Source organism: Rattus norvegicus, chromosome 2 (assembly GCF_036323735.1).
Source record: "Rattus norvegicus strain BN/NHsdMcwi chromosome 2, GRCr8, whole genome shotgun sequence".
Taxonomy (NCBI): Eukaryota; Metazoa; Chordata; class Mammalia; order Rodentia; family Muridae; genus Rattus; species Rattus norvegicus.
Genome location: NC_086020.1, coordinates 142,089,642 through 142,113,799, shown reverse-complemented (window position 1 = coordinate 142,113,799; position 24,158 = coordinate 142,089,642). Strand labels below are relative to the sequence as shown.

Here is a 24,158-nt window from a genome sequence, read left to right as displayed (position 1 = left end):
CCGCATCCCAAAGTTCAATAAAAGCAACTATTAATAATGATATAAATGGGTAACATTTTTCTAAGAAATAATTGTCATTATCATGGTTATTGCTGTCTCAGACAGTAAAATTTTAAAATAATAATGTATTCCTTATTCATAACTTATCCTAAATTTTCCTGATAGTGCTGTATACTGCCTAAAAAGAACTTCACCATTACAGGATATAGCTCTAAATTAAATTGTAGAAGATCCGAAAATCTGTGTGTTGTATTGATATAATGTCATGTTCATTTGGTGTCTCAGAAAGCATTCTGTGAAGTCACCATCATCTACTAACATCTCAGAAGTCAAAACTACAGATTTATTTCTTAATGTAAGAGTCATGTCCACAGCACTAGGGCTGGAGTGATAACTCAGCAGTAAACCAGAGGACCCAGGTTCAATACGTTGCACTCTCCTGACAGCCCACAAATGTCTCTAACCAGTTCCTGGAAGAATCTAACACCTCACATAGACATAAATGCAGACAAAATATCAGTATACATGAAATTAAAATCAATAAATGATTTTAAAAAGTAGAAGAAATAAAGCATCATAAATACATACATACATACATACACACACACACACACACACACACACACACACAAGTAACTAGTTAACCTTAGTCTGCTTCTGGGCACAGTCCATTGTCCTTTCCTCATAAATCCTGCTTTGCTGACGGAGACGCAGCACAGCTGAGGACTCAGTGCCTCCCACTGACGCTCATGGACTGCACAGACTCAGTGTTCTCTGCTGTCACCCCACTCACATTAGCACTGAGAGGCCGGGGCCGACGCACAGCAACTGAGAGCAGTCAGGTTAGCTTCAGAAATAGTCTGCATGTTGCCCAAGTCCATTTGGTTACAGGTTTCTAATCTTTTTTCTTTTTAAGAATGCTTTTAAACAGCAAAACTTTATTTGGATGTTGGCTGATGGTCATACATTCTTTATTTTTTGGTACTTTCAGCTTTTAATAGAAATAAAATGTTCATAAAGTTCTGTAGTTTCAATGTCACATAATTTTTTTTCATTTTTAGTTTCCTTTCTTCCCAAGATATTCCTCTGGAGAGGCAAGTTAAATGTGTACGGCTACTGATCACGCAGCTCACTGTGTTTGCAGCGAGCAGCTAGCAGAATTTTAGTATACAAGCATGCCAATCAACTAAGTAATCATTATATTATTAACACCTTACCTAATTTGCTTTAATTGCTATTTTAGTTCATAGTGATCCACCAAAGTGAATTAGCCCTAAGACTCCATATATGCCTAAATATTTCATCTTACTCATTATATTTGTACTTGAAATACATAAATAGTATATTAGTATAAATTAGTATAATAAATAAAATATTATAAATATTAAGTAAATTAGTATAAGCTAACTGAATTTAATCTACAGTGCCAGTTATTTTATTTGAGACTTATCAAGTTGTTTCTTCAATATTTTCAATTAATGAAATTGAAGAATAACTCGAATTTATGTGAGTAAATGGGGATGATGCACTCACCTGATAAAAGGCCAACCGACTGGTACAATGCACTTCTTTTTAAATTATCACTGGGGCTGGGGATACGTGTGAAAGCACTTTCTGCTTTTAGGACCTAGGTTTGATTTTCAGCACCCACACTGGGTGGCTCACAGCCATCTCTAACTCCTGTTTCATGAAATCTAAAACTGTCTTCTGGTTCGGTTACCTGCATAACATGAGGTTTATAAACTTACCTGTAGGCACACATTGTCTTACACATTGTCTTAGTTAATGTCCTGTTGCGAAGATACACCATGACCACAGCAACTTTTTAAAAGAAAAACATTTAATTGGGCCAGCTTCTAGTTCAGAGGTGTCCAAGTCCATTATCACTGTGGCAGGAAACATGCAAGCATGAGTGCAGACATGGTGCTGGAGAAAGAGTTCTACATCCATATCAGCAGGCAGCAGGAAGAGAGAGAGCACTGGGCCTGACTGGAGCATCTGAAACCTCAGAGCCCACCCCCAGCAACACAGTGCCCCTAACACATCTCCTAATAGTGCCATTCCCTCTGAGTCTGTGGGTCCCATTTCACTCAAAGCACCACATAAAATAAACATGAAATAAAATAATGAGCCTTTTAGAAAGGAGGGGTGCGGGGAGGACGCTGGAGATGCGTTCAGCAGCTAAGAGCACTGGCTGCTTTGGAACAGAGCCTGAATTCAGCATGGCACCCACATAGCAGCTCACAACCATCTGTAACTCCAGTTCCAGTGGCTCTCTTATGGCATCCAAAGGCACTATATGCATAATGTTCATACTATATGTAGGCACTTACATATACACATAAGATAAAATAAATCTCAGAGACGAACATACTGACAGTGAAACTATTTTACTTAGCCAAATTCCATTATTGTTATTTTCAGAATTTAGTATTACAAATTTAGGGAATATTACTGAGTTAATGACAGGAATGATGTTTTATAATCAGTTCTATAAGTTCCAATAGTTTTACTTATTGCTTTTTGCATAATAAACTTTTTTACCATCCATTTAATATCCAATATCTAAAAATATTTTTCCATAAGTCTAATGTTCAAACATTTTTCACCAGAAATAGTCCTTTTTTCTCCAGTCTATATCCTCTCTACGAGAAACCAAGGTTCTCACTTCACAGTAAGAGAACTAAAAATTCACAGTAGCAAGAGTGAGGCAGTTTATTTTCTGAACTTGCAAAGTTAGGCCTCAGTCTACCATGGCAGGCATACTGACTGACTGCGGAGAACAGTTTATAAACTGAGCCTAGCGCAGGCCCCTTCCCACCTCATTTGTAGAGTCAGGAAGGATATTCTTGTCATCTAGGTCTTTATCCTTCCCTTCATTACTTACACTTTTTCTTTTATTCAGCAAAAATCACATCTGGGTTCATCTCTGCATTTCACATTCTGTTTATTACAAAGCTTATCAGATATGTGATCTTGCAAGCAAGCTAGACTGTTAGAATTTTCTACTCTAAACTTTGAGTTCAGGTAAGGGGATAGATATGTTGGCAGAGTTGGGAGCATAGCAAATAGCTGGACTAGTGTGCATTCACAAGTCAAGTGTTCTCTGTGCATTTATTTATAAAGGCTGGCTTGATCCACCTTTGAAAATGAACCATCAAAGTCTATTTCATAAACTTCTATTTCCTCTTAGATAAAACCTATCTCAATTTTAGGTTCATTTAAAGTACTATTCACTGGCTAAGCATGTAAGTCCTTGGAAAATTTTGGGCAGTGTTTGGGAAATGTTATTTAAATACATCACATACCAGTAAAAAATTGATACAGATGAAATAGAAAAATCGTGATTTTTAGTATATTCTCAATTACACAACCATACCCACAAGCAGAATATTCCATTTCTTCTACATAAAGTTTGTGCCCCTTGGCCATCCTCTCTGGTTGTCTGTTCTCCCCTGCCTTTCTAGGCAAACACCTGACTCTTCTGCCTCCATGTGTTGTGTGTCTGTGCATTCTACCTTGGGGCTTTTTGTGTCTGTCTTCTTTTACTTTCAACTCGAAGTTGTTGGGGATGGCTCAGGGTGGAGTGTGTCTGTTTTGTCTTGTACATAGACTGCATTATTTTGTCTGTTCACTGGTTAGTGGACACTTGTGTCCTTTCTCCTTTGGGCTATTTGTAATGATAATGTTCTGAATCGTTGTGCATATGATTTCATGTACATGACATCTATTTCTGGGGATTTCTGCCCAAGACAGTAACTTAATGATCAGCCTGCCAGATGCTCACTAAAGAGGCTGTGCATTGATTGCTTTTGAGGGTTTCAGTTGGGCCTTTTCACAATTTGTTATCTGGAGGCTGCATAAGACCCCAAAATGAACTTTTCTTTCCTCTCACACCACAGTCCTTAAAGACTATGCAATGTCTTTCATTGAACCATGAGGAAAATGGGTAACTCTTACAACTCTTACTTACTGAGCCTTTGGTAAAGTTTAGTAACAAGACTTTACACAAATTAATTGGATTTGGAGGAGAGGTGAAGGTTTTAGTTACCTTACCTGTTTCCATGGCCTGCTCAGCTAATGTGTTCTCAGGGAATGCCTGCTGGTGTTCAAGGCAGGAATAATGAGATGAGTTGGAGGAAGGAAGCTTGGAGGAGATCTTTGTGATCAGTTGGGGATGGGGTCAGGAACAAAGGGTATTCTGCTACAGAGCTGAGGATGAGACTGAATGAATTGGATCTGGAGGAGCAGAAGAGGTGAAGATCTGCAGTCAGCCTACCTGGTTCCCTGGCAAGAACCTGTGATCGAGAAACTTAAAGCTGATCTCATTCTCCATCTGACTTCTGCTAATTATGCCCTTATTAACTGAATGACTCTGAAGGTTTTCATGATTATAAGGCCAAGACAGCAGTGCTGCTCTCAATTAAGAAAGGTCGCTTTATCGCATAGAAAGCTTGTTCTATGACCAACAGATCAGAATGGTACCTTGAATACTTTTTAAAAAGAGTAGTAAAGATTTTTAAATAGCAGTGCTGGGAAAAGGATTTTACAATGTAAACCAGGCTTTTTACATAGGTTTTGTTTTTCAAAGTAAGAGACTTATAATTCTTTATACAAGTACTTTTACACACACTCTCTTATGATAACTCAAATTCAGAGTGAAGTACAATAAGAATGCACCTAGTAAGACACATGCTGGACCCCAGGACCTTTCTCCTGCTCCCTAGAAACAAGCTCTGTGGTTCTTACTCAGTGTTCCTGATTACCACGGAACCAGAGAGATGGATTCGGGGTGGGTATACAATGCACAGAGAAAGTGCAAACTAAAACTCTAGAAAAATAAAACAAAAGGAGACAGCATACTGCTACAAGCTGAGCGTTCATAAACTGTTGCCTGGAACAGGGAGAAGACGCCTCTGTTCCACACTTGGACCACGCGCTCTGCCCAGGTCCACCCTCCCCGTGCTGCGCAGCTCCAGCATAAGGAGCAGAAGGCATTTGCCTGTCTTAACAGCACGCGTGTATTTATTTAAGATTCTTCCACTTGTATTTTAATGTAACTTAGTTATAGATTTTTAACTAGAATTAATCTACTGATATTTGTATTCAGAGAAAGACATCTCTTAAACATTCTGAATTCTCTAAAATGCATTTGACTAAGGATTCCACCAAACACACACACCCCTTTTTAAACGCATGTGTGTTTCAGGGGAAATTTAATCCATATGTTCCTGACTCACTCACACTTAACTCATCAAAACGTTGTTTAGTAAAAGCTATTTGATGTTGGGAAAGCCTTAAGAGACTTTGTAAGTCTTTTTTTTCTTTCTCTTTGAATTTAGAAGCTGCTTTGCCAGTCATAAATGGCATACCCAAAGAAAGGGTTCACATTTAGCCTCAAACAGAATTCACCAGTTGCTTTGAAATGACATTCACATGCCCATTTCTTAGAAAAGCTAAATTACTTAACTTTATAACTGTGTAAAATAAAGGCCCCATAGTTAATACCTAGTGTTCTTTGATTATCATTATTCTCACAGCCACCAAGCCAGTATATACCTATGAGCATTTTATTGTGCTATAGTCCTGTTTCCAAAAATATATGTCCTCTTCAACCATGAGTTCTGTAGCCTATAAAATATATTGAAGTACTCTTTATAGCAATAACAGTCCTGCTAACTGGACTGTAAATTTTAAACTATAATAACAACACAATTCAACTGTGTCCATTAGACATTAGCCATGCCTCAAATCATATATAACATTTCCACATCTTTTTTATTTTAAGAATAAGCCATCCTTTGTTATGGTCGAGTGGTTTATAAACCCCAATATTAAGATCTTTTCTAATACATTGTTTTGGTTGAACATAATTTTGTCTTCACATCTTTCTCTGGATACAAAATTTTAAGAATTTATTGTTATACCTCTAATCTGAAAAATCGGACAGTAATCACCTAATTTATTGGTAGACTGTGGCTCTCTGTATATGGGGCACCAAGCTTTCACACGTTACTGGTTTGGGACAGAACATGAATGGAGATATTCATTGCCTAATAGAGGTACATGAATTGTGTTGCTTGATACACTAGAATGAAAATATGAGATAAAAGAACTGCTTTGCAGTGAACACAATGCTCACACTAGCATTTTGGAGCAAAGGAAGAGGATTGGTCTGCATTGCCACACCCACAAGTGCCCTGGTCCTTTCTTTGAGAGACATTAGCAATGTTGCCAAGCTTAGGTGAAAGACGGCTTCCCCCTGCACTGTACAAAGGATGAGCAAGTCTTTGTGCATGCTGATGGTGTTTTGAACCATTTTATTCCTGTAACTTAATACTTCCTACAGAAACCAGAGCCTTGAGTACAAGAATGTGTATGGCAAACAGATTACAAACATTTATTGCAGCAGAATATCCTCTGTTGGTTCAGATAGACAAGACATGGGGACTAGGAGCATGCTCAAAGGTTAAGAGTCTTGTGCCCCTCCAGAGAGCCTGAGTTTGATTCCCAGCAGCCATATTAGGTAGCTCACCATTACCGGTTAACTTCAGCCCAAGGAGACCCAATACTTCCTTTTGCCCTTCCTAGACACCCACAAGAATATTGCATATACTCACAGAAACACACATGTATGCATATTTTTTTTAGATTTATTTATTTGATTTATGTATATGTGCTCTATCTGTATGCACACCTGCCTGCCAGAAGAGGGCACCAGATCTTGTTATAGATGGTTGTGAGCCATCATGTGGTTGCTGGGAATTGAACTCAGGAATTTGAAAAAGCAGCCAGTACTCTTAACCACTGAACCATCTCTCTAACCCCATATGCATAATTTTTAAATGAATAAAGATTTAATTGATTTATAAATAAAGATAAAACACATATACCTTTTAATCTTTAAAAGAGAATGAATTTACTGCCTAAATATTGGTATTTTTTTATCAGACAAAATATTCAGGCAGTTTTATAGTGACTAGAGTATCCTTTGTTCTCTTTTATTCAAAAGTTAAGTTTTTCTCTCAGTTTACACAACTAGCTCATCTGCCAGCTAAGAACAGCCAAAGTGCTTCTCTCATTCAGCTTGTTTGCGAGTCAGGAATTCAAAGAGAAACTAAAAAGCAAAACATAAATTCTATACCTAAATATTGGCTTTAGGAAGGTCTTCACTTACCAAAAAAATAGTTTCTGAGGAGCAAGAGTGGCTTAGACAGTGGGAAGTGCAGGTGGGAGACAGGATTAACACTGACTGAGAGGAGACTGCAGTAGAGGCTGAGAAGGGACAGTCTGTGGCTTAGAATGGAGACCGAACTTGAGAAGTTATGTTGCAGCAGAGGAAACACTGACCCTCTAGCTCAGTCTAGAGACTTGGAGCCAAAACTTAACCTACTTTTCTTCTCTTTCAGACACTGTTATCCATTTCCTCATATCACTGGGAGTGCTGGTGGTGGTTTTTTAAACTTTGAATTGGTTAACAAATTAGTTAAGTGGATTGTTGCCATCTATATTGTTAAATAGATTTAATGAACAATGGAATAAGGGACCAGCAAGATGACTTAGTGAATTAAGACACTTGCCACCAATTCTGACAGCCTGAGTTCAGTCTCTAAACCTGGCATCAAGAAAGACAAGAACTAATTCTGATAAGCTGTCCTCTGACCTCCACAAATGTACCACGGAGTGAGTGTGTGTGTGAGTGTGTGAGTGTGTGTGTGTGTGTGTGTGTGTGTGTGTGTGTGTGTGTCAGAGAGACAGACAGAGAGAACACACACACTCACACACGATTATGTAATTACTTTTTAAAAATTAGTTTATAATAAGAGTTGCCAGGAAAAAAACAGAAAGGCAAGAGCTGAAAGGACATGTAGGCCGCTAGCCACCATTTTCCAAGTCCTGATTCATACTTCATTCCAGTTGGATGTGGTTATCCAACCAAATCAAATATAATAAATACTGAAGATGTATTATTTGTAAGCCATGGCGATACATGGAATAAAAAGATACATGCTAGCACCCCTGCTCTAGAGGACCTGTCTGTTGAACCACGGGTAAAGGCCACATTTTTTGGATTTAAAACATGTTCAAAGGGATATATTAATTTCCTAAAGTTAGAGAGCAGAGTGAGGTTTGGAGTTTAAACCACTGAGGTCACCAAGGAAATGGGTAATACAGAGAGCAGAGAGCCTCAGACCAGCTGCAGAGCTCCAAGAAACAGCAGGCTTCCGGCCAGTGAAGAGAGCTGTCAGCAACACTGCAGAGGCCAGGGCAGAAGACAGCAGGACAGTCCTGTGTCGTGGATGCGAAAGCACTGGTTCAGCAACTTGAACCTGGTGTTCCTTGGAACACAGGTATTTTTAAAGCCACCGCACAAGCAATCCTCTAGGAAAGTGTGTCTGAAAGATTCTGGTAGAAAAAAGATTACAGGTTTTTGTTTTGTGACTTGCTCTTATTAATCATGTACATTTCCCAAACACCCTGGCAGCAGGCCAGACGGGAGAGTAGCCAAAGAACTGAACAGGAGAGAAAAAACTGATGTTTAACCTTGGCAGGCCTGGCGAGGGCACAGATGAGAGAGAAGCTGCGGTGGCAGGGAAAGTGACACCAAGCGCTCAGGCAGAGAGCAGCTGGCTCACACAGGAAGGAAGAAATCAGTTCCAGAAAGTGGACAAAAGGAGATGAGGTTAAGTCTGGTGCAGAAAACCTTCAGATAGGGGAAGACATCAGGACAAGGGTAACATTTAATTTTTCTTCAAAATATGAATATTCTAAACCAGGAGAGATACTTGCAGAGCAGTGTTTCTCAACCAGTGGATCACAGCCCCTTTGTGGGCACGTCAGACATTAACATTACGGTTCATAACGATAACAAAATTACAGTTATGAAGTAGCAATGAAATAATTTTACAGTCAGAATCACCACAGAATGAGAAACTGTATTACAAGGCTGAAGCACTAGGAAGGCTGAGAACCACTGGTATAGAGAATGACCTTTCCAAAGAGGCCATGTGTTTACCAGTTTTCTCAATAGGGTTTGTGCATCCTCCCCACAAAAAAAGATCCACACCAATGTTGTATAGTGCACTGTCTGATCTCTACTGCCATCCTCTAAACAGATCTGATAACTGAAGGTGAGTATGCTTTCTCAGTGCCATTTCCCCTGCTCTCCGCTCTTCGTCCTGCTCCCCAGGCAAATGTGTTTCAGGCTCATACCATTTGCAGCTGTGAGTTCAAGCCCTCCATTCTCCCCCACATTGGCTGCCTGTTATACCCATTCATCACAGCTCAGGGCATTGCTCTTCTACAATCCCATGCCAGCTACCTCAACCCTGAGTGAAAACTGTTACACTTCAAAGTGTCTGCAGGGTTCTTTACCTCTTCTTTGATAAGAGGTAGTACACATAAGGGTATATAATTTAAATTTGGACTGCTATGTACTAGTTGAAGGACTTTTCTAAACTACCTTGTTTGTTATTTTCTCATCTGTAAAATGGGGACAACAGCAGTAACTGACAGACTGCGTTGTTGAAAGGAATAAGCAAGATTAATTCATACACTGTGCTTTATTTGGTGCTCAGATGAGCTCTTCTCTCTATGGCATAATTATTCATATACAACTCAATTCTTTTTTTTACCCCATACTGTAAGATCCTTCTTTATGAAATTCATGCCTTATACATTACTCTATTCCCTCTAGCTCCCACAAGAGTACAACACACAGCCATTACTTTTTGTTGATTGCACTAGTGAAGGGATGCTAGTTAAATGCCTCTATACCTAATTTCTAAAGAAAGAACAAATTGCATGCTGAGAAGACTGTGGCAGTTATAAAAATTATGCCATTTGATGAATAACATATATTGGGCATAATAGAATAATCAAGTATAATTCCCAAGTTGATTTTAGTATAGTATTAAATTTTTATTTTCTCCAGGAGTCAGTCTCTCTTGTGCTTTTAAAGGACAATTTAAAATAAAACATAGAAAATCGTATCTGATATTTTAAGTAACTTTTACTGTGGCTTACAAAGGAAACAGTGGTATAGATCATTTTCTGTGTAAGTGCACAGTGCCTTCTAGGAGAGTTCTGAGTTCAGTGGAGAAAGTGTGCCCACCTTCAGGTTGCTTACGTGAACAGGAAGGACAGAGCAATAATCTGTGCGTGACCTACAAGCGCTGCAGTGGAACTATGCCAGAACCCCTGGGAGCAGGAAGGCTAGCACCAGCCCAAGTCTCCCAGAGACCCTTAAGCCTCCGGCTCCTACAGATCCCAATCACATCCTCCGGTTTATCCTCGGATCTAGTCTAGTGGAATTACTCTTCCCGGATACAACATGGCATCCTGGGGCCATAAACGAGTCCTAATTTCATAAGATGAAAGATGTCTCCCTTATGTTGAACTAATTGTAACATAACTGGGAACACAAATCTCTTCCGGATCACCTGGGAAAGCAGATCAGCACACAAGCCCAGCGCAGTCACTGCTTCCCAGTAAAGTTGTGTTCTGGACACTGCAGGACTGCGCTACCTAGACTGTGTGCTTCAAAGGTTTCCTGCAAAATCTGTGGTACTCGCTGCAGAATATACTCTTCTTTTGAGCACGAGTATTAAGCTGATGGATCGGGGGATATAATTGAAAGAATAAGGGTAGAATCTACCAGGCTGCCTCTTAGTACCTGAGACTATCAGCATAGGTGCGTTAAGCAAGTTGGAGCTTTAGTCAGTTCTCTGCGAGGCTGGAAAACCTTCTGCCAAAGTGCAGCCTTGAATTGCTTATTATGAGAGGGGCCTCTCGTTTTCCCATACCTGTTTCAGACTGTGCGGGAAGTTATCTCTTTCTAGAGACAGATTTACTCAGGATTCCAGGGATGACTCTGTACTCCTAAGCATCAAATAGTCATCTCAGGAAACTAGGGGATGGGGATGATATGTTATTGATAATCCCAATCTTTACGACAGCACTCAAGAAGTCACCAAGGAGCATCAGAGCTCACTGTCTGGGTGCAGGCTGGTGTAGCCATCATGGGACAGTTTGAGGGCACTGTGTAATAAGCGTGCTGGAGGAAATATTACTAAGACTAAAGTTCACAACCACTAAAAAGTACTCTGTGGGTTGTTGAAGTCAGCATTTTCTAATTCAAGCAGAAATGTCCTGTGGAGTTTTGAAAATGTTCAAAATGGCCATTCATTTTGGACAGGTATCATTGTACACTATAAAAACCTTCAGCATCTCCCCTTGAGACACTGAAAATACCTGGAGCACAAGGAGCTGTCCTAGATAATAGAAAGCTAAGATTCTCTCAGTATTGTTCTGAGCCCTCTCCCCTCTCCCAGTCACATAGCAAACATTTCTACTTTACCCTTTATTTTGTAAATTATGTGTCTGTGCTTGGTATGTGCACCTGAGTTCAAGTGCACTTGGAAGCCAGAAGACAAGGTTGGACCTCCTGGTGCTGGGCTACAGGTAACTGATCACCTGATGGGAACACTGGAAACCAAAGCCAGGGCGCACTCTTAGCTAGGGAGCCACCTCTCCAGATCACTCCTACTCATGGCTGTTGGTGGCCATGGTGGACTTTTGAGACAGGGTTTCTCTGTGTAGCCATGGCTGTCCTAGAACTCACTCTGTAGAGCAGGCTAGCCTCAAACTCAGACACTAGAGTGCCTCCGCTTGAAGTTCTAGGCTCACCTCTGCTTTTTAATACTTAAAAATGTCCTAGCACTTCAAAATAAATGTGCTTCTGAAATTTAATTTATTTTGAAATTAAAACATTTTGATCTTTTTTCTTAGATTTTCCCCTAGTTTTCCTAGCAACATACTTATAAAAATAAAAATTTCATAAAGTAGTCATTGTGGTCAGTGGATTGGCAACATTCTGTTGCCCACACTTTCATTTCCTCAGAAATTTTGTTACATTACAGGATCAACTGTGAAGATTTATTCTGTGTTAATATTTGAGTCTTGACTTTTTTTTAATCATCCTAAATTCAAGACTTTTAGATTAGTCAATGTAAGACATATCAGGTGGCAATGGCGGTACATGCCTTTAATCTCAGCACTCAGGACATAGCACCAGGCAGATCTTTGAGGCCAGCCTTGTCTACAAGAGCAAGTTCCAGGACAACCAGGGATACACAGAGCAGAAACCCTGTTTCAGAAAAGGAGGAGGAAGAGGAGAAATATCAGTTGATTCCAACATACATTGCAACTGCACATACCCTAAGTAAGGTATTCGCTAGCCATATATCTTATCAAGTAATTCTAATTGAACTCCAGTGGCTTCTGGCTAAGAGTGCGCCCCGGTACCAATTTTAATTGAACTTCAACATGTTTGACTCTGTATTGTTTGTGCTGTTAGAAATGGTAAATGAAGTTTAGTACTATCTGCAAATGTAGTTGTCACAATTGCCTTTTGATAAGGACTCTATTGACCCTGACAAAACATGATTAAGTTCTGCATCAGAGCAAAGAAGAACCAGTTTTGACTTGTTTCTAGGAACTGGTCTGGAGCTCGAAAGGAAGCCAGAGTGCTCTTAAGCTGAACATAAACATCACAGAAGGCCATCATCCATGATGTCACAATAGACAACTTAACAATTGGATCTAAGCTCAGACAAAAGCAAGGTCATGAAACACTAAAACACCCCCTCTCCTGGCTGAAGTGGAGAAAAGCTGCTTTCCAAATACAGCCTTAGCATGCTTCTAAAACAGTTATTAAAATAACCACTCTCCAAATATTCCCCATTTCCAACAGATTCCACTGCATAGCAGCCTGCCTTCTTGAGTCAGGAGAGCTTTTAAATTCCTTTATCAGGGCCCTGATCCTACAATTTGTTCTTTGCCACCCAGGCCCCCAGAGTTGCCCCTCTTCTCCCCTTACAGTGAGCAGTCAGCCAAGGGTTCTGTTGCAGGTGCACACCATTATGACATCTAAAACCCAGTTTCTTCTAATAGTTGGGCTGTAGCTAAATGGAGGTAGAAAAAGACCTTTGTAAAATGTAAGGTTGTATTAAGATGCTAATGTGGTTTTATTAAGATGTCTAGGCTTGGAGTTTTGATTTTTCTTTTCAGTAACACAATCCAAACCCATGGGTATTTAGCATTCTTTTAAAATATATTCCAGGGCTGGGCATGATGTTGCACCTTTATTCCAAGCACATAGGAAACAGAAGCAGGAAGCCAGGACAGCCAGGGCTGTTATACAGAGAAACTCTGTCTTAAAATAACATGAAATATATTGCATGGGTATATCTGTACTTCCCATACATCTACATCAGTACACAGGTTTACCGTCTCCTGTGAAGAACCATGCCTCCAAAGAGAAACTCCTTCCTGGCTCCTTCCTGATTCCCAGTGGCATTGGTTCTAGAATAATGGCAAGTAACACCCCTAACCTTTCTTTAAAAGTGATCATGAGTCCATAGCCAATGTAAGAAGTAACATTTGTTTCTTTTCCTTTTGTCACTATTTATGGTAGAGTTTTAAATAAGTATAGCGCCAATACACAGGAATAGGCCTTTTACTCTGGCCTCTGGGTGTGCTGAGGACATTATTGTAGTTTATTTTTATTATTAGGGTAGCTATTGGAATGGATATATCTACAGTCAGATCCCAGTTCATTGTACCAAGCAAAGTTCAGGAGGTTAAATTCCTCGTGCTGGGATGGGGCTGGATGCGGAGGGGGAAAGCTAGAAATGAACCCACTGGATGAGCATCTCCTGACTCCAGGGAAGCTGCCCTTCAAAACACTTTGTTTGGAAAAGGATCCCAGGTTTCTAAATCACTCCGTTCCATATGGAAAACATGCTAGCTTGTGATTGTGCTTTATGTAAACATTTTAATAAAGGATCCCTAAAATCCAGAGGGTCCCCTAAGGGGATTAAAGCTAATCCCCTTTCTCTATTGCTGCAGTGGATTAACAGTGCGCCCTCAGTGGCTGCTCTGCTCCTCGGAGGCTACACCACCACCACCACCAAAAACAAAAAAAGAAAAACAACAACAACAACAACAAAAAAAAAAAAAGCCCACCTCTGCTCCTTCAACAATCGACATAATTGGGTGTTGTAATTGGAGATTTGTGAGGGGTGAGGGTGGGAGGAACGTACTAATAATGTTGAATATTTTGTGATGCGTCTTTCTTAAAGAAATTCTTTTATAAAGTCCCAGAAAATCTCAAATTAATCGAAAAAATTGGAATTGAGTCAAAGAGAAGTGCTGTCTTCTTTTAGAAATGTGTCCCCAGCTAAAAGCTCCCGGGCTGTGTATATGTAATTCATGCTGTATTTGACTAAATCAGAGAGCATAGTTTGGATAACTAGACTCGAAATCTCTTGTTTTTGTTTTGGTTTTTTTTTTTTAACTTCCCCAATTTAATGTTTGAATATGTTAAATTACTTTTTAAGAGAAGAAAGCGGCTGGCCTTTTTTTTTTTTTAATGTTTTTGACCATTGTTCTCCAGATGTCAGAGTCTAAGAACCTAAAGCGTGGTCGTTGGTGTTTAGAATGTACTTTCCTAGAGATTTTTTCCAAGCCCAAATTGTTCAAGACAGTTTCAGATGCGAATACAATGACCTTTTCGGAAGGGGAACCTGGAAACGGTAGCCCTCACAACAGCGCCTCGGTGGCGCAAGGGTTAAGGGAGCGGTTCGAACCCGCTGGCGGGCGGGCAGGCGGGCGGGCGCGGGAGATCCAAGGAGGGCCCGGGAGGCTGGAGGCGCCGGCTAGCGCGGACCCTCCAATAAACACAAAGGAGGGCCTGGGGAATAGAAACCCAAATCCACTTGTAATCGTACAAGAGATTCAGGCATAATTACTTGAGCAACCTAGATTAAGATTGATGAGCCTTTAAAGTGGCGCTCCAGACCGACCGCCTCGTCCCTTGGAAGGGAAAAAAAAAAAGAAAAGAAAAAGAAAAAGAAACCCTCCCGAAAGCTGTGCAGGAGCCAACTCCTCTGTCCGCAGCCGGGGCCCGGGCCGAGGCCGGGGCCGGGGCCGGGGCCGGGGCCGGGGCCGCGTCTCTCCTCTGCAGGGCGGTCGGAGCCCTGAAGGTGACCCAAGTAACAGAGTCTGCCCGACTCCGTTAGCTCTGCCGAAGCCGGCCTAGGCCTTACCGGTCTCCCCTTAAAAACCGCGGGCTCCTCTGGCTTTCCCGGCTCAGGTCGGGCCTGCACAGGCAAGACTCCCCAGGTCGCCTGCCTCCTGCTGTGTGCAGCGGAGGATGGTTTTAATGGCTGGGGTTGTTTTGCTCGCTAAAACCTAAAAAACATCAACAAAGTCGGTGTTATTTCTGAATTCCTTGTTTGTGTGTTTAAACCAATATCGGGAAGAGGAATTTCAAGTAATGGCCCCACGAATCAGTATTGTAATTGAGGAAATTCGAAGTATGAACATTTTCTAAAAATCTATTGAGTCCTAATTTATCTGGGTCAAAAAGCTGTAAAATTGCACCTTCCGCCCCCATTTCCAAAAATAGTTTTGTTTCAATGTTTTAATTACATTTTCATCTTTAGTGTACAGTAGTGGAAATGACGCACAGGACTTTCATTATTTTCTTCACAAGAACCACAGAGACTGTACTGTGGCCAGTGAGTGTCTCCCACCTGAGAACGCCAAGATTAAAACAGCCCGTACATAACAGTACATAACACGGGGTTTGTATACTTAGCTGCTTTCCCCTTTTGCCTGGGAAGAGCAGCTGCCAGAAGGAATGACTTAGGGATGGTTGGTTTGGGGATCCACTTCCAAGGGTCTCTTGGGAGTGGGTGATGTTCAATGGAATAGCGAGGCACCTAGGCATCCATTCTGATCTGTGTTGCTTAAAGCTGATAATGGCAGTGCCTCACCACCCGGGTAGATTTCTAGGCAGAGGTAGCAAATTGGATGTTATGTCTCTTATGCCAAACCCTGACCTCTTGAGTTTTTATAAAATCACTCTAGTCTCCTTTTAAGGTACAGTATAAATGCTAAACAGACTTTACCTAACATGAAAAGAACTTGCATAACTCCATAACGTAGGCACCATTTTTCCTAGCTCCTAGCGTGGTTTTTCAAAATAAAATCAGGCCATACCCTCTGGGAGGGAGTTTGGAAGTGTCAGAAAGGCCCAGCCTGACCCACTGCCTCTCTCTTGCAGGCCCTGTGGTTCTCAGCACCCCTGCCCAGCTCATTGCTCCTGTGGTGGTGGCCAAAGGAACCCTCTCCATCACTACTACAGAAATCTACTTCGAGGTAGATGAGGATGACGCTGCCTTCAAGAAGATCGACACAAAAGTGAGTTAGAGTGAATCTGCACAGCACTGGTAGCTTTGATGGCAGGATGTGGTTTTCAGTTTTGCTTGGTTTTAAATGACTGGAGAGGTACACACATCTTTCTTGCAGAAAATAAAATGAATGAAGTAGCACATGATTTCTTTCAGAATTGAAGGCTATGTTAATGAGCGTAAATCCTGTATTAACAGAGCATGTGCAATTGAGTAGTCTTATGTGCCTTTGTGTACACTTGGGCAGATTTGGTGGTTAAGCCAGTTGTTTCCAGATCCCTGGGGCACAGTGCCTCAGTACCTGGGAAGACTAGGACTTGTGAAATTTTGTGTTAACATCACTTTTAATTTCCAAAAGTATATACTGCAATATGGATTGTTATTTATTGAAAGATTGTAAGGAAACTGGGCTGGGAGCCATTTACATATAATTTCATTTCCATTATTACATCCATTTTTCATCTCCTGAATTAAATTGATTTTACGTATGGATTTAAGAGGAAGAGAAGCATTTCTTTATAAGCTCTGACTTAAATGTACAGGGACAGCACACACTAGGATTCATATGCTCTTCTAGAAGGTGCACATTTGGAGCGTTGCAATGGCATACATGTTGACTAAATCTTCTCTTGTGGACTTTAACCCTGACATCAGAGAAGCCCCACAGCCTAGCACCCACCCATGGGAGATGTACTCCATTGTTCTCTTATTTATGTCACTGTAGTATCAATCGCTTTCAAAGATCTTCCTTTAAATCATTTCAAAAGCAATTCTAAAATAGTCAGACTTGAACTTTATTATTTATATTTAAGCTATGTGCAGAAATGACACATTAGATAGAACATTATTTGTAAAGGGGCCCAGGAAATTCGAAACTGTATTGCTATCTGAACTAACTAATGTAAAGCCTTAGCCTGGGCCCTCTCAGCACTTGTTGATCAGTAGGTACTACCAAAGCTTCTGTGATGAGAGAATGAATGTGCTGTGTTTAAATAAATAAGAGCGCGTCTGTAGGTTTTGCCATTAGCTTTCCTTGTGTAGTAAGAATGTAGTATGGTTTTCTGGTTAAATTATTCTAATAACACTTACTGTGTTAAAATATATTTGATAAAATATATTTCTTAAACTATATCTCCATTTTATTGCTTATATTTCATATGCAAACCTCAAAGTTTTGTATATGATTTAAGTTAATTTTCTCAGGTTTTGCTGCTTTTACACTCAGTCATCTCTTGCTGTTGTAATTTTTTTCCCTCATATTGTCAAAAGACTACAGAAATACTATCCAGAATCAAGATCCAGAAACAGGCTATAAATATATTCGTTGAAGAAAAGAAGCATTGAATAACTTAGAAACTGGGGAAATGAATATTTTCTATAGCTGTTTTTAAAAGAGCCCTTTTAATATTTATTTTTAGTGATTTTATTAACCTGTTTGTCAAAATGTTTAAAATTCTCAGGTTGATTTTTAAAAGGAATCATTACCTCATTTAACCAAAAAAAAAAAAATTTTAAAGTGAAACACAGCAATTTGGTATTTTACTCCATTTATTATCTTCTACTTAAATAAAAAATCAGCAACAGAAATTAAATTCTAAATCACAAAAGTAATTATCCAGTGTATTTTCAAGTGCATTTTCAAATATATATATATAATTCAGATATTCAAGCGTTATTATATAAGCTGAATTCAAATTTTGAATATATTTAAATAACATTTCAAGTATACTTACGGAATGTTAGAACAAGCAATATATTTGAAACAAAATGTAAACTTTGTTTTTTAAGTTCAGACACTTCACAGACAGGTAAAGTACCAGGAGAAAAATCTATCTTTAAATGCATCTCTGTTCTGTGGAAAATGTCTGGAAGTCCCCAAAATGGCAATTTCAGTTCTGTTCACCAAATCACAAAACACCAATATCCACACTTTCAAAGACAACATGAGATCACAACTTTTGTTACAGATCAAAATATACATTATACTTTCCTTCCGATGGTACATCCGGGTCCTGTTTACTGGAAGGCAGCCGCACCTAAGTCTCAAGATTACTATAATCCTTTGCTGGAATTGGCCATAGTCTTGCATGCAGCCCGCCGCTGTTGTGCACTTTTCAGGGGAGCTGGAGGTGCCTCCGTAAAGATGCTTGTGGTGTATAGGTTTTCCCCTGTGTTTCTCTACCTCTTTCCCGTCTTTTGTAGGGGTGTGTGAGATGATGGTTTAATGTTGTGTTGTTACTCCTTTTAAAGGAAGAGATTGTTTGCACTGTTTCTGGAAATAGTACCTAGGAATCGACTAATCGACTAGGAAGTTCTTTTTTTTCCGTCGGGACTTTGAGAAGAATGCTCTTTCTTGTCGGCCCTGGATTAGATCATCCTCTAAAGTTTTTCCAAACTTTTTGGGTTGGTCAGGATCTCTCTTGCCAGTCGCCACGTTTGTTTAGCAGCGTTTTCCAAGGCCGAGTGGGGTTTGCCTTGAAACAGATCTAAGTTCGGTAAGAAGTAATGGGGACATCGCCGGCACTGCAGGCATGAGATGAGCTGCAGCAGAATTCCGTTCAGCCGATCGCCCAGGCAAGATTCATCCCAGTCCGACTCTCGGGGATGCTTCTCACATTCGTAGGACACCAGAGTCTTCATGTGATAGTTGTTGAGGGGCTGGCCTGGCAACTCCAGGTGGCGGTCGCGCAGGGTTTTCAGAATAGAGAGGCATTTCTTCCTGCAGCCCCCCATCTGCAGTCTGTTCTCAGCCTCTGCGAACTGCAGCACCCAAGCATCGCTCTCAGCTGAGCTCTGTTTGCCCGCCAGGGAGTGGCACTCCTTGGACAACAAATTGAAACCTTCGGCCTTGACCTCTGCCACCCGGTTGGGTCCTGGCCAGGGGATATGGGGAAGAGGCCAGTGGGCAGCACTCCGCGGCCAAATCCCGGTGCATTTAAAGGCCGGGGTGATCTGCACCACATACCTATCTCGGATTCTCAGTTTCACTTCGCTCGTGTCAGCCACCATCTTTACTACATCTCTGTAGCTACACTTGTCCACCGCCTGAGCCACCAGCGTCTGAAACCTGGAACGGATTTTGCGCGCCGAGAGGTAGCCAGAGGCGGTGATGAATTCCACCCAGAGGGACATGCTCCTCTTGCGCCCATCGCTCAGTTTCAGCACCGCACAGCCAGGCAGGGAGCCGTCATCCACGAAGTTAAACACCCCCATCTGGTTCAGATAGAGTACCACCTCGAACTCGGTGGGAGAGATGACCTCCAGGCCCTCGTAGCGGTTGTCCATCTCGTTGAGGGAGCTGATGAAGCGCGGTTCCTGCACTTCAACCTCCTTCAGGACATCGGAGACCACTTTGCAGACTTCACGGATGGTTTTGGCGATGGCAGCTTTCCTGGCCTGGCATTTCTCGTTGTAGTACTTATTCAGGTGATAGACCAGCTTGGCCTGGGCCGCGATCATGTTGGGGCAGAGATCCGGATTGTACACCGGAGTCTCGCAATAGGCTGTGGGATCCAATGCGGCTGCTAGCGCTGGAGCCAACTTCGGTGGAGAAAGGGGGCCACGCGCAAAAGGCAGCGAGCCTCTCTCTCGACTAGCTGCAGCAGGGGGCCGCCCTGCCCTGCCGGCCTTTTCTCCGATGGAGCCTAGCGGGTCTTAAAGTGAAAGGCTGCGCTCTCCCCTTCTCTCCCCTCCGCTAAAGAATCCGTGTCCGAGAGAGACGCGTGGAGAGAGCACCTTCTTGGTAATAAAAACAAAAGTTCTGCTGAGACCCAGCAAGGCTCTTCCAGTAGTCAAAATAATCACCCCTTGCCGTATTTATTTACGTTTTCCCGTAATCATGGTGTGCGGGACTGTTAATCAGATGGAGGAAAAGTGTGCTGGGTGTGCGTCGGGGTGAGTGTGTGTCTGTCAGAAGAAGCTGCTGTTGGTTTGTGTAAGAGCCCAGATGCACTCGTGTGGAAATTATAAAGGCAGGGCCAGGCAGGCGGGCGGCCAATCGCCACTGGGCTCGTCACGACAGCCTCCTCCAGCTTCAGCCCGGTTAATTAATCCCCCCTCGTGGATAAAGGCACAGAAACCAAAGGTAGGAAGCTGCTGCCGGCAGAAAACCACCCAGGCCACCTAGACATGTTGGAAAGCAAGAGGAAATCTCCTAGCTTTGGTATAACTTGAAGCATATTGACTTTTGGAAAAGACTTGGTGAAGACAAGCTGAAAAGCCTGCTTGTCTGTTCACCTCTGATGAGCTATCCAGTAGTACTAATGGTCATCCACCAATTAGTGAAGTCAAAGGGGCTTTCTAGAACAAAGTCACCAACTTGCATTTAGAGTAAGGTAATTAATACCCGTTAATCCCTGGGGTCTTTTTAATGCAAGTGAGAAGTTTGCTTCTTAACTGACTGCTGGCTTCGGATGGAAGAGTCCTCCAGTCTTCACTTGGCTGTTTCCAGTCAGAATACTGTTCCAAACCTTAGGCAGAATCTGTTCTCTTTTTACCTAGGTTTTCCTCATTTGCATTTGCTGAGAGGAATTTTAAAAGTATTGCTCAATAGGGTAATGATATCTACCCAATTAAAAATGGAGTGTTTAAACAAGTTCACCTGTTTGCAGTTTTCCTTGTCTGTTGCTAGATTGGCTAGTGCTAAAATACCAGACAGCAGGTAGGGCTGTATGCTGTCGTGGGAATACTTCCCAAAGGTGTACTCTGAGATTTAGAGAACACCAGTGTCATCTCATAGTGAGCTGTCTTCTACAGAAGGATCTATAGGATTCACGGAGATGGGCTTAACACTGGGCACTGGAGGGTGTGGCCATTCCAGCTTATCTGTCCCTGCAGGCTGAAAGATGGGGCTTTCATCTCAGATACCCTCAAGTGGTGACCAACAGTAGGTTCCTAATCTTATGGGCTTTCATAATTTGACTGTAAAGAAGATGGCTAAAGGCTTCAAAAGAAAAAACCAAACAAACAAATCGTAACCATTCAGGTTGGGGGGTGTTATTTACTCAAGTTTCATCTTGGAAATTTTCAAAGAAATGAGCTTTTCTTTTTGGAACCTAAAGATGTTTTATAGGTAGCTCTTCCTTCCAGTACCATGACCAGTTGAGTCCTCAGTGCACATGAACTAAAGACGGGTAGTTCGGGCTTATGCAGTAGTTTTCAGTTGCCTGCCTTTAGTACAAAGGTCTGTTCATTTCAAATTAAGGGAATTTCCAGTGCGAGGGTATGGTAGCACCTGTGTACGAAAGTTTAATAGCCGCCTGCTGAAGACTCCCACCTTTTAAACATCACAGGGCCACCTCTAATTTCGTTTCTCGTTACCCAAGAGTGATAGATTCCGAATTAGATTAAAATAGTACATCGCATTTGGGGCTTACAATGGCCTTCTACTCCATTCTCCAAGACCTGTTCCCTTGGGAGAGGGGACTAGGGACCGGCAAAGCCCCTCCCCAGTTTGCAGGCGCGGGGTGGGGGGGAGTTGGGGGGGCGTGAATGCGCTGCTACCTTTTGGCAGCTGAAGAGGGGTTGGAAGAGGCTACCGAGAGCACCAGAGCTGTTCGGCAGGGAGCGACCGCTTGGGACGCAGATGTCGCCGGGATGGGGTGCGGGATGGGGTGCGGCGGGCAAACTCTCCCCAGGACCCTTGAGCATACCCTACCCCACACAGCTCTTTTTCTTGGCTCATCAGCTCCTAAGATAATTGTAAAGTTTTCCGGGTGTCTGGGACGTCCTCACTCTCCACCACCGCTGCAAAACACTCCCGGTGCCCTCATACTTCAGCTCTGGTAGCCTCCCCGCCCTCGAGTGGCCCCAGCCATGCGTGCGCTGTACTCAGAGCACCCAGGAATACTTGGCCCTGACCTTCCCGGGTGAGCGTGCGCCCCGTGCCTCACCCGGGAGGGACTGTGGGACTCGAGGTAGCTTCGAGGCCTTGGTTCCCTGTGTCCTACAGAAGGACTCGGGATCCCGCGGCCGCCGAATGCAGCCAGGCGCAGGTGGCGCATCTTTCTGGGCTCGCTGTGCGGCTTAATTGGGTTAAGGCGAAGCTAAACACCGAAGCATTCTGTGCAAACTAATTGATGCAACAGAGGCCTTTCCCGAACGATTTTCGCTTGGAGCAAGAGGACTGCGAAACTAGGGTGTTGAGGGCGAGTGAGGCCGCGGGTTCTGGAAGGCCAGGCCAGCCTACTTCTTCAAGCACCCGCCACATCCGGAGCTGACTGTGATTTACATAAAACCAGGCACCGGGCGATTGCTGTCCCTGTGGGTTGAGCCTCAGAATAGCGCTAGATTGTCTTTCTAGCTGCTGCTACCCAGATCATCCACTACTCTTAGTCCAGGAAATAAACTGCGCCTATAGCTGAATCCTTTCCGTAATCTCAACACCTCTCTTGTGGAAGAAAAACTAAACCTTGCTTTAATTGAGTTGCCCATAAAGAGGAATTAAAATTAATGATGTATTTTTGTGTAATGCTCCTGATTTTAATCGAGGTTTTGGCGTTAGATGTATTTTGTACCGGTGAATTATTTAACTACTTAATAGTAATTTTAATTTAAAAAATCATTTGACCCATTGGATTGTTTGAACTGCTGAAGTGATAGACAAGTAATATAAAGTCTGTTTTATTATATTAAAAGTCTGTGTAAGAACTGAATTGATGCCAGGCAATTTTTAAAATACAATCTTACCGAGTACCAGAAGAAACGCTTCTATACGCCTCGTATTTTTAAGACATAAATGGTTAATTGTTTTCAGTGGTATGATTGTAGACATCCTTGACATAAGCTAATAATAGACCGATAATTGAAGAAAAGTGACCTAATTAGAGGGAAAAGAAATACCCAAGAATCTCATGATGTAAGCACTGAGATGCTAGCATTGGAATCGTGTTTAGTTAGGATTTAACTAAAGCAGCTTGGATTTAAAATGTTCCCGTTAGGGAAAACAAAGCCAGCTAAGACAGAAGCCTGTTATCATAACATCTAGCTATATTTATGAACATAAAACAAATGTGAACTTTAACACTTGGAACATCCCAAATAATAAGGACAAGACAACCATTTCTGAAGTGGAGCTTCCTGAGTGACTGTCCCAGTGGGGGTGCCCTTTCTTAGCTTGTGCAAAGCCATGCACACCCAATCTACAAGGGGATAAAGAAAAACTGCATGTGCTCAGAAGCGTAGCACCTAAGGTTTGTGTGTTGTTCGTTTTTTCAGTGACTGTTTAAAACTGAATTGCAAGTTCACTGACTTCAACAGAACAGATCTTCTTCTGGAAGATCATACGGGATCCCAGCTCTTACAGTGCTCACATACACACTGTTTTCCGTGTCCTCATTATCTGCCAGCAGCTAGTTTATTCACAACTGTTCATGAATGTAAAGTTTTATTTCTTAATGCGTACTTATTACACTAGGGACTAAAAGAATATGAAGTCGATTTTATTAAATTATTTATCTCTACTGCTGGAGTGGCTTTGAAGGCTCATTGTGTGCATCTGATTTCTTCCCCTTCCCTCTTTTCTAAAAATGTACCCAGGCTACTTCAACCGTTTAACTGTTTCTTTCTGCCAGACATAATATATTCCCTTTTTTACACTAGAGAAATTAAAGACAGATATTTGTGCAGGGTTTTCGTTATGTGTCTTATTAAATAAAGTAAAATAGAGGGAGTTTTCTTGGTTATTTGATAGCAACTATTTATACCTTTCTGTTGTGACTTATGTTTAAAAACACTTTAAGATTAGCTTGAAAGTTTCGGGGATTTCTTAAAGTAATTATTCCTTGTTTGAATGCCAGGTTCATTACAAAGTCAGGCAGAGAATTAAGATCAGTGTTTATGACATAGTCCTGTTCTCTTCCTGGTTCATTTTTAAAATTGCTTCTTAACTTGAATGTTGGA

At 41.7% G+C, this 24,158-nt stretch overlaps 2 protein-coding genes across 9 annotated transcripts in view; one reads left to right on the top strand and one right to left on the bottom strand.

Annotated features, from left to right (window-relative positions):
• The window catches only part of Nbea (neurobeachin), a 559,026-nt gene that overhangs the window by 375,373 nt on the left and 159,495 nt on the right, over window positions 1-24,158 (top strand). For all 8 annotated transcript variants that reach the window (NM_001427608.1, XM_063282102.1, XM_063282100.1 and 5 more), the window contains one exon: window positions 16,133-16,269. In NM_001427608.1, coding sequence (NP_001414537.1) covers window positions 16,133-16,269 — 137 coding nt within the window. The remainder of the gene's footprint in view (window positions 1-16,132; window positions 16,270-24,158) is intronic.
• On the bottom strand, window positions 17,793-20,182 carry Mab21l1 (mab-21 like 1). Its single transcript, NM_001109497.1, has one exon. It carries the CDS (start codon window positions 19,716-19,718, stop codon window positions 18,639-18,641), a length of 1,080 nt encoding a protein of 359 aa, NP_001102967.1. The 5' UTR covers window positions 19,719-20,182; the 3' UTR covers window positions 17,793-18,638.

What these genes read in the sequence shown, in the direction of transcription:
- Mab21l1 (NM_001109497.1), bottom strand. Translation starts at nt 19,718, where the DNA reads ATGATCGCGGCCCAGGCCAAGCTGGTCTATCACCTGAATAAGTACTAC.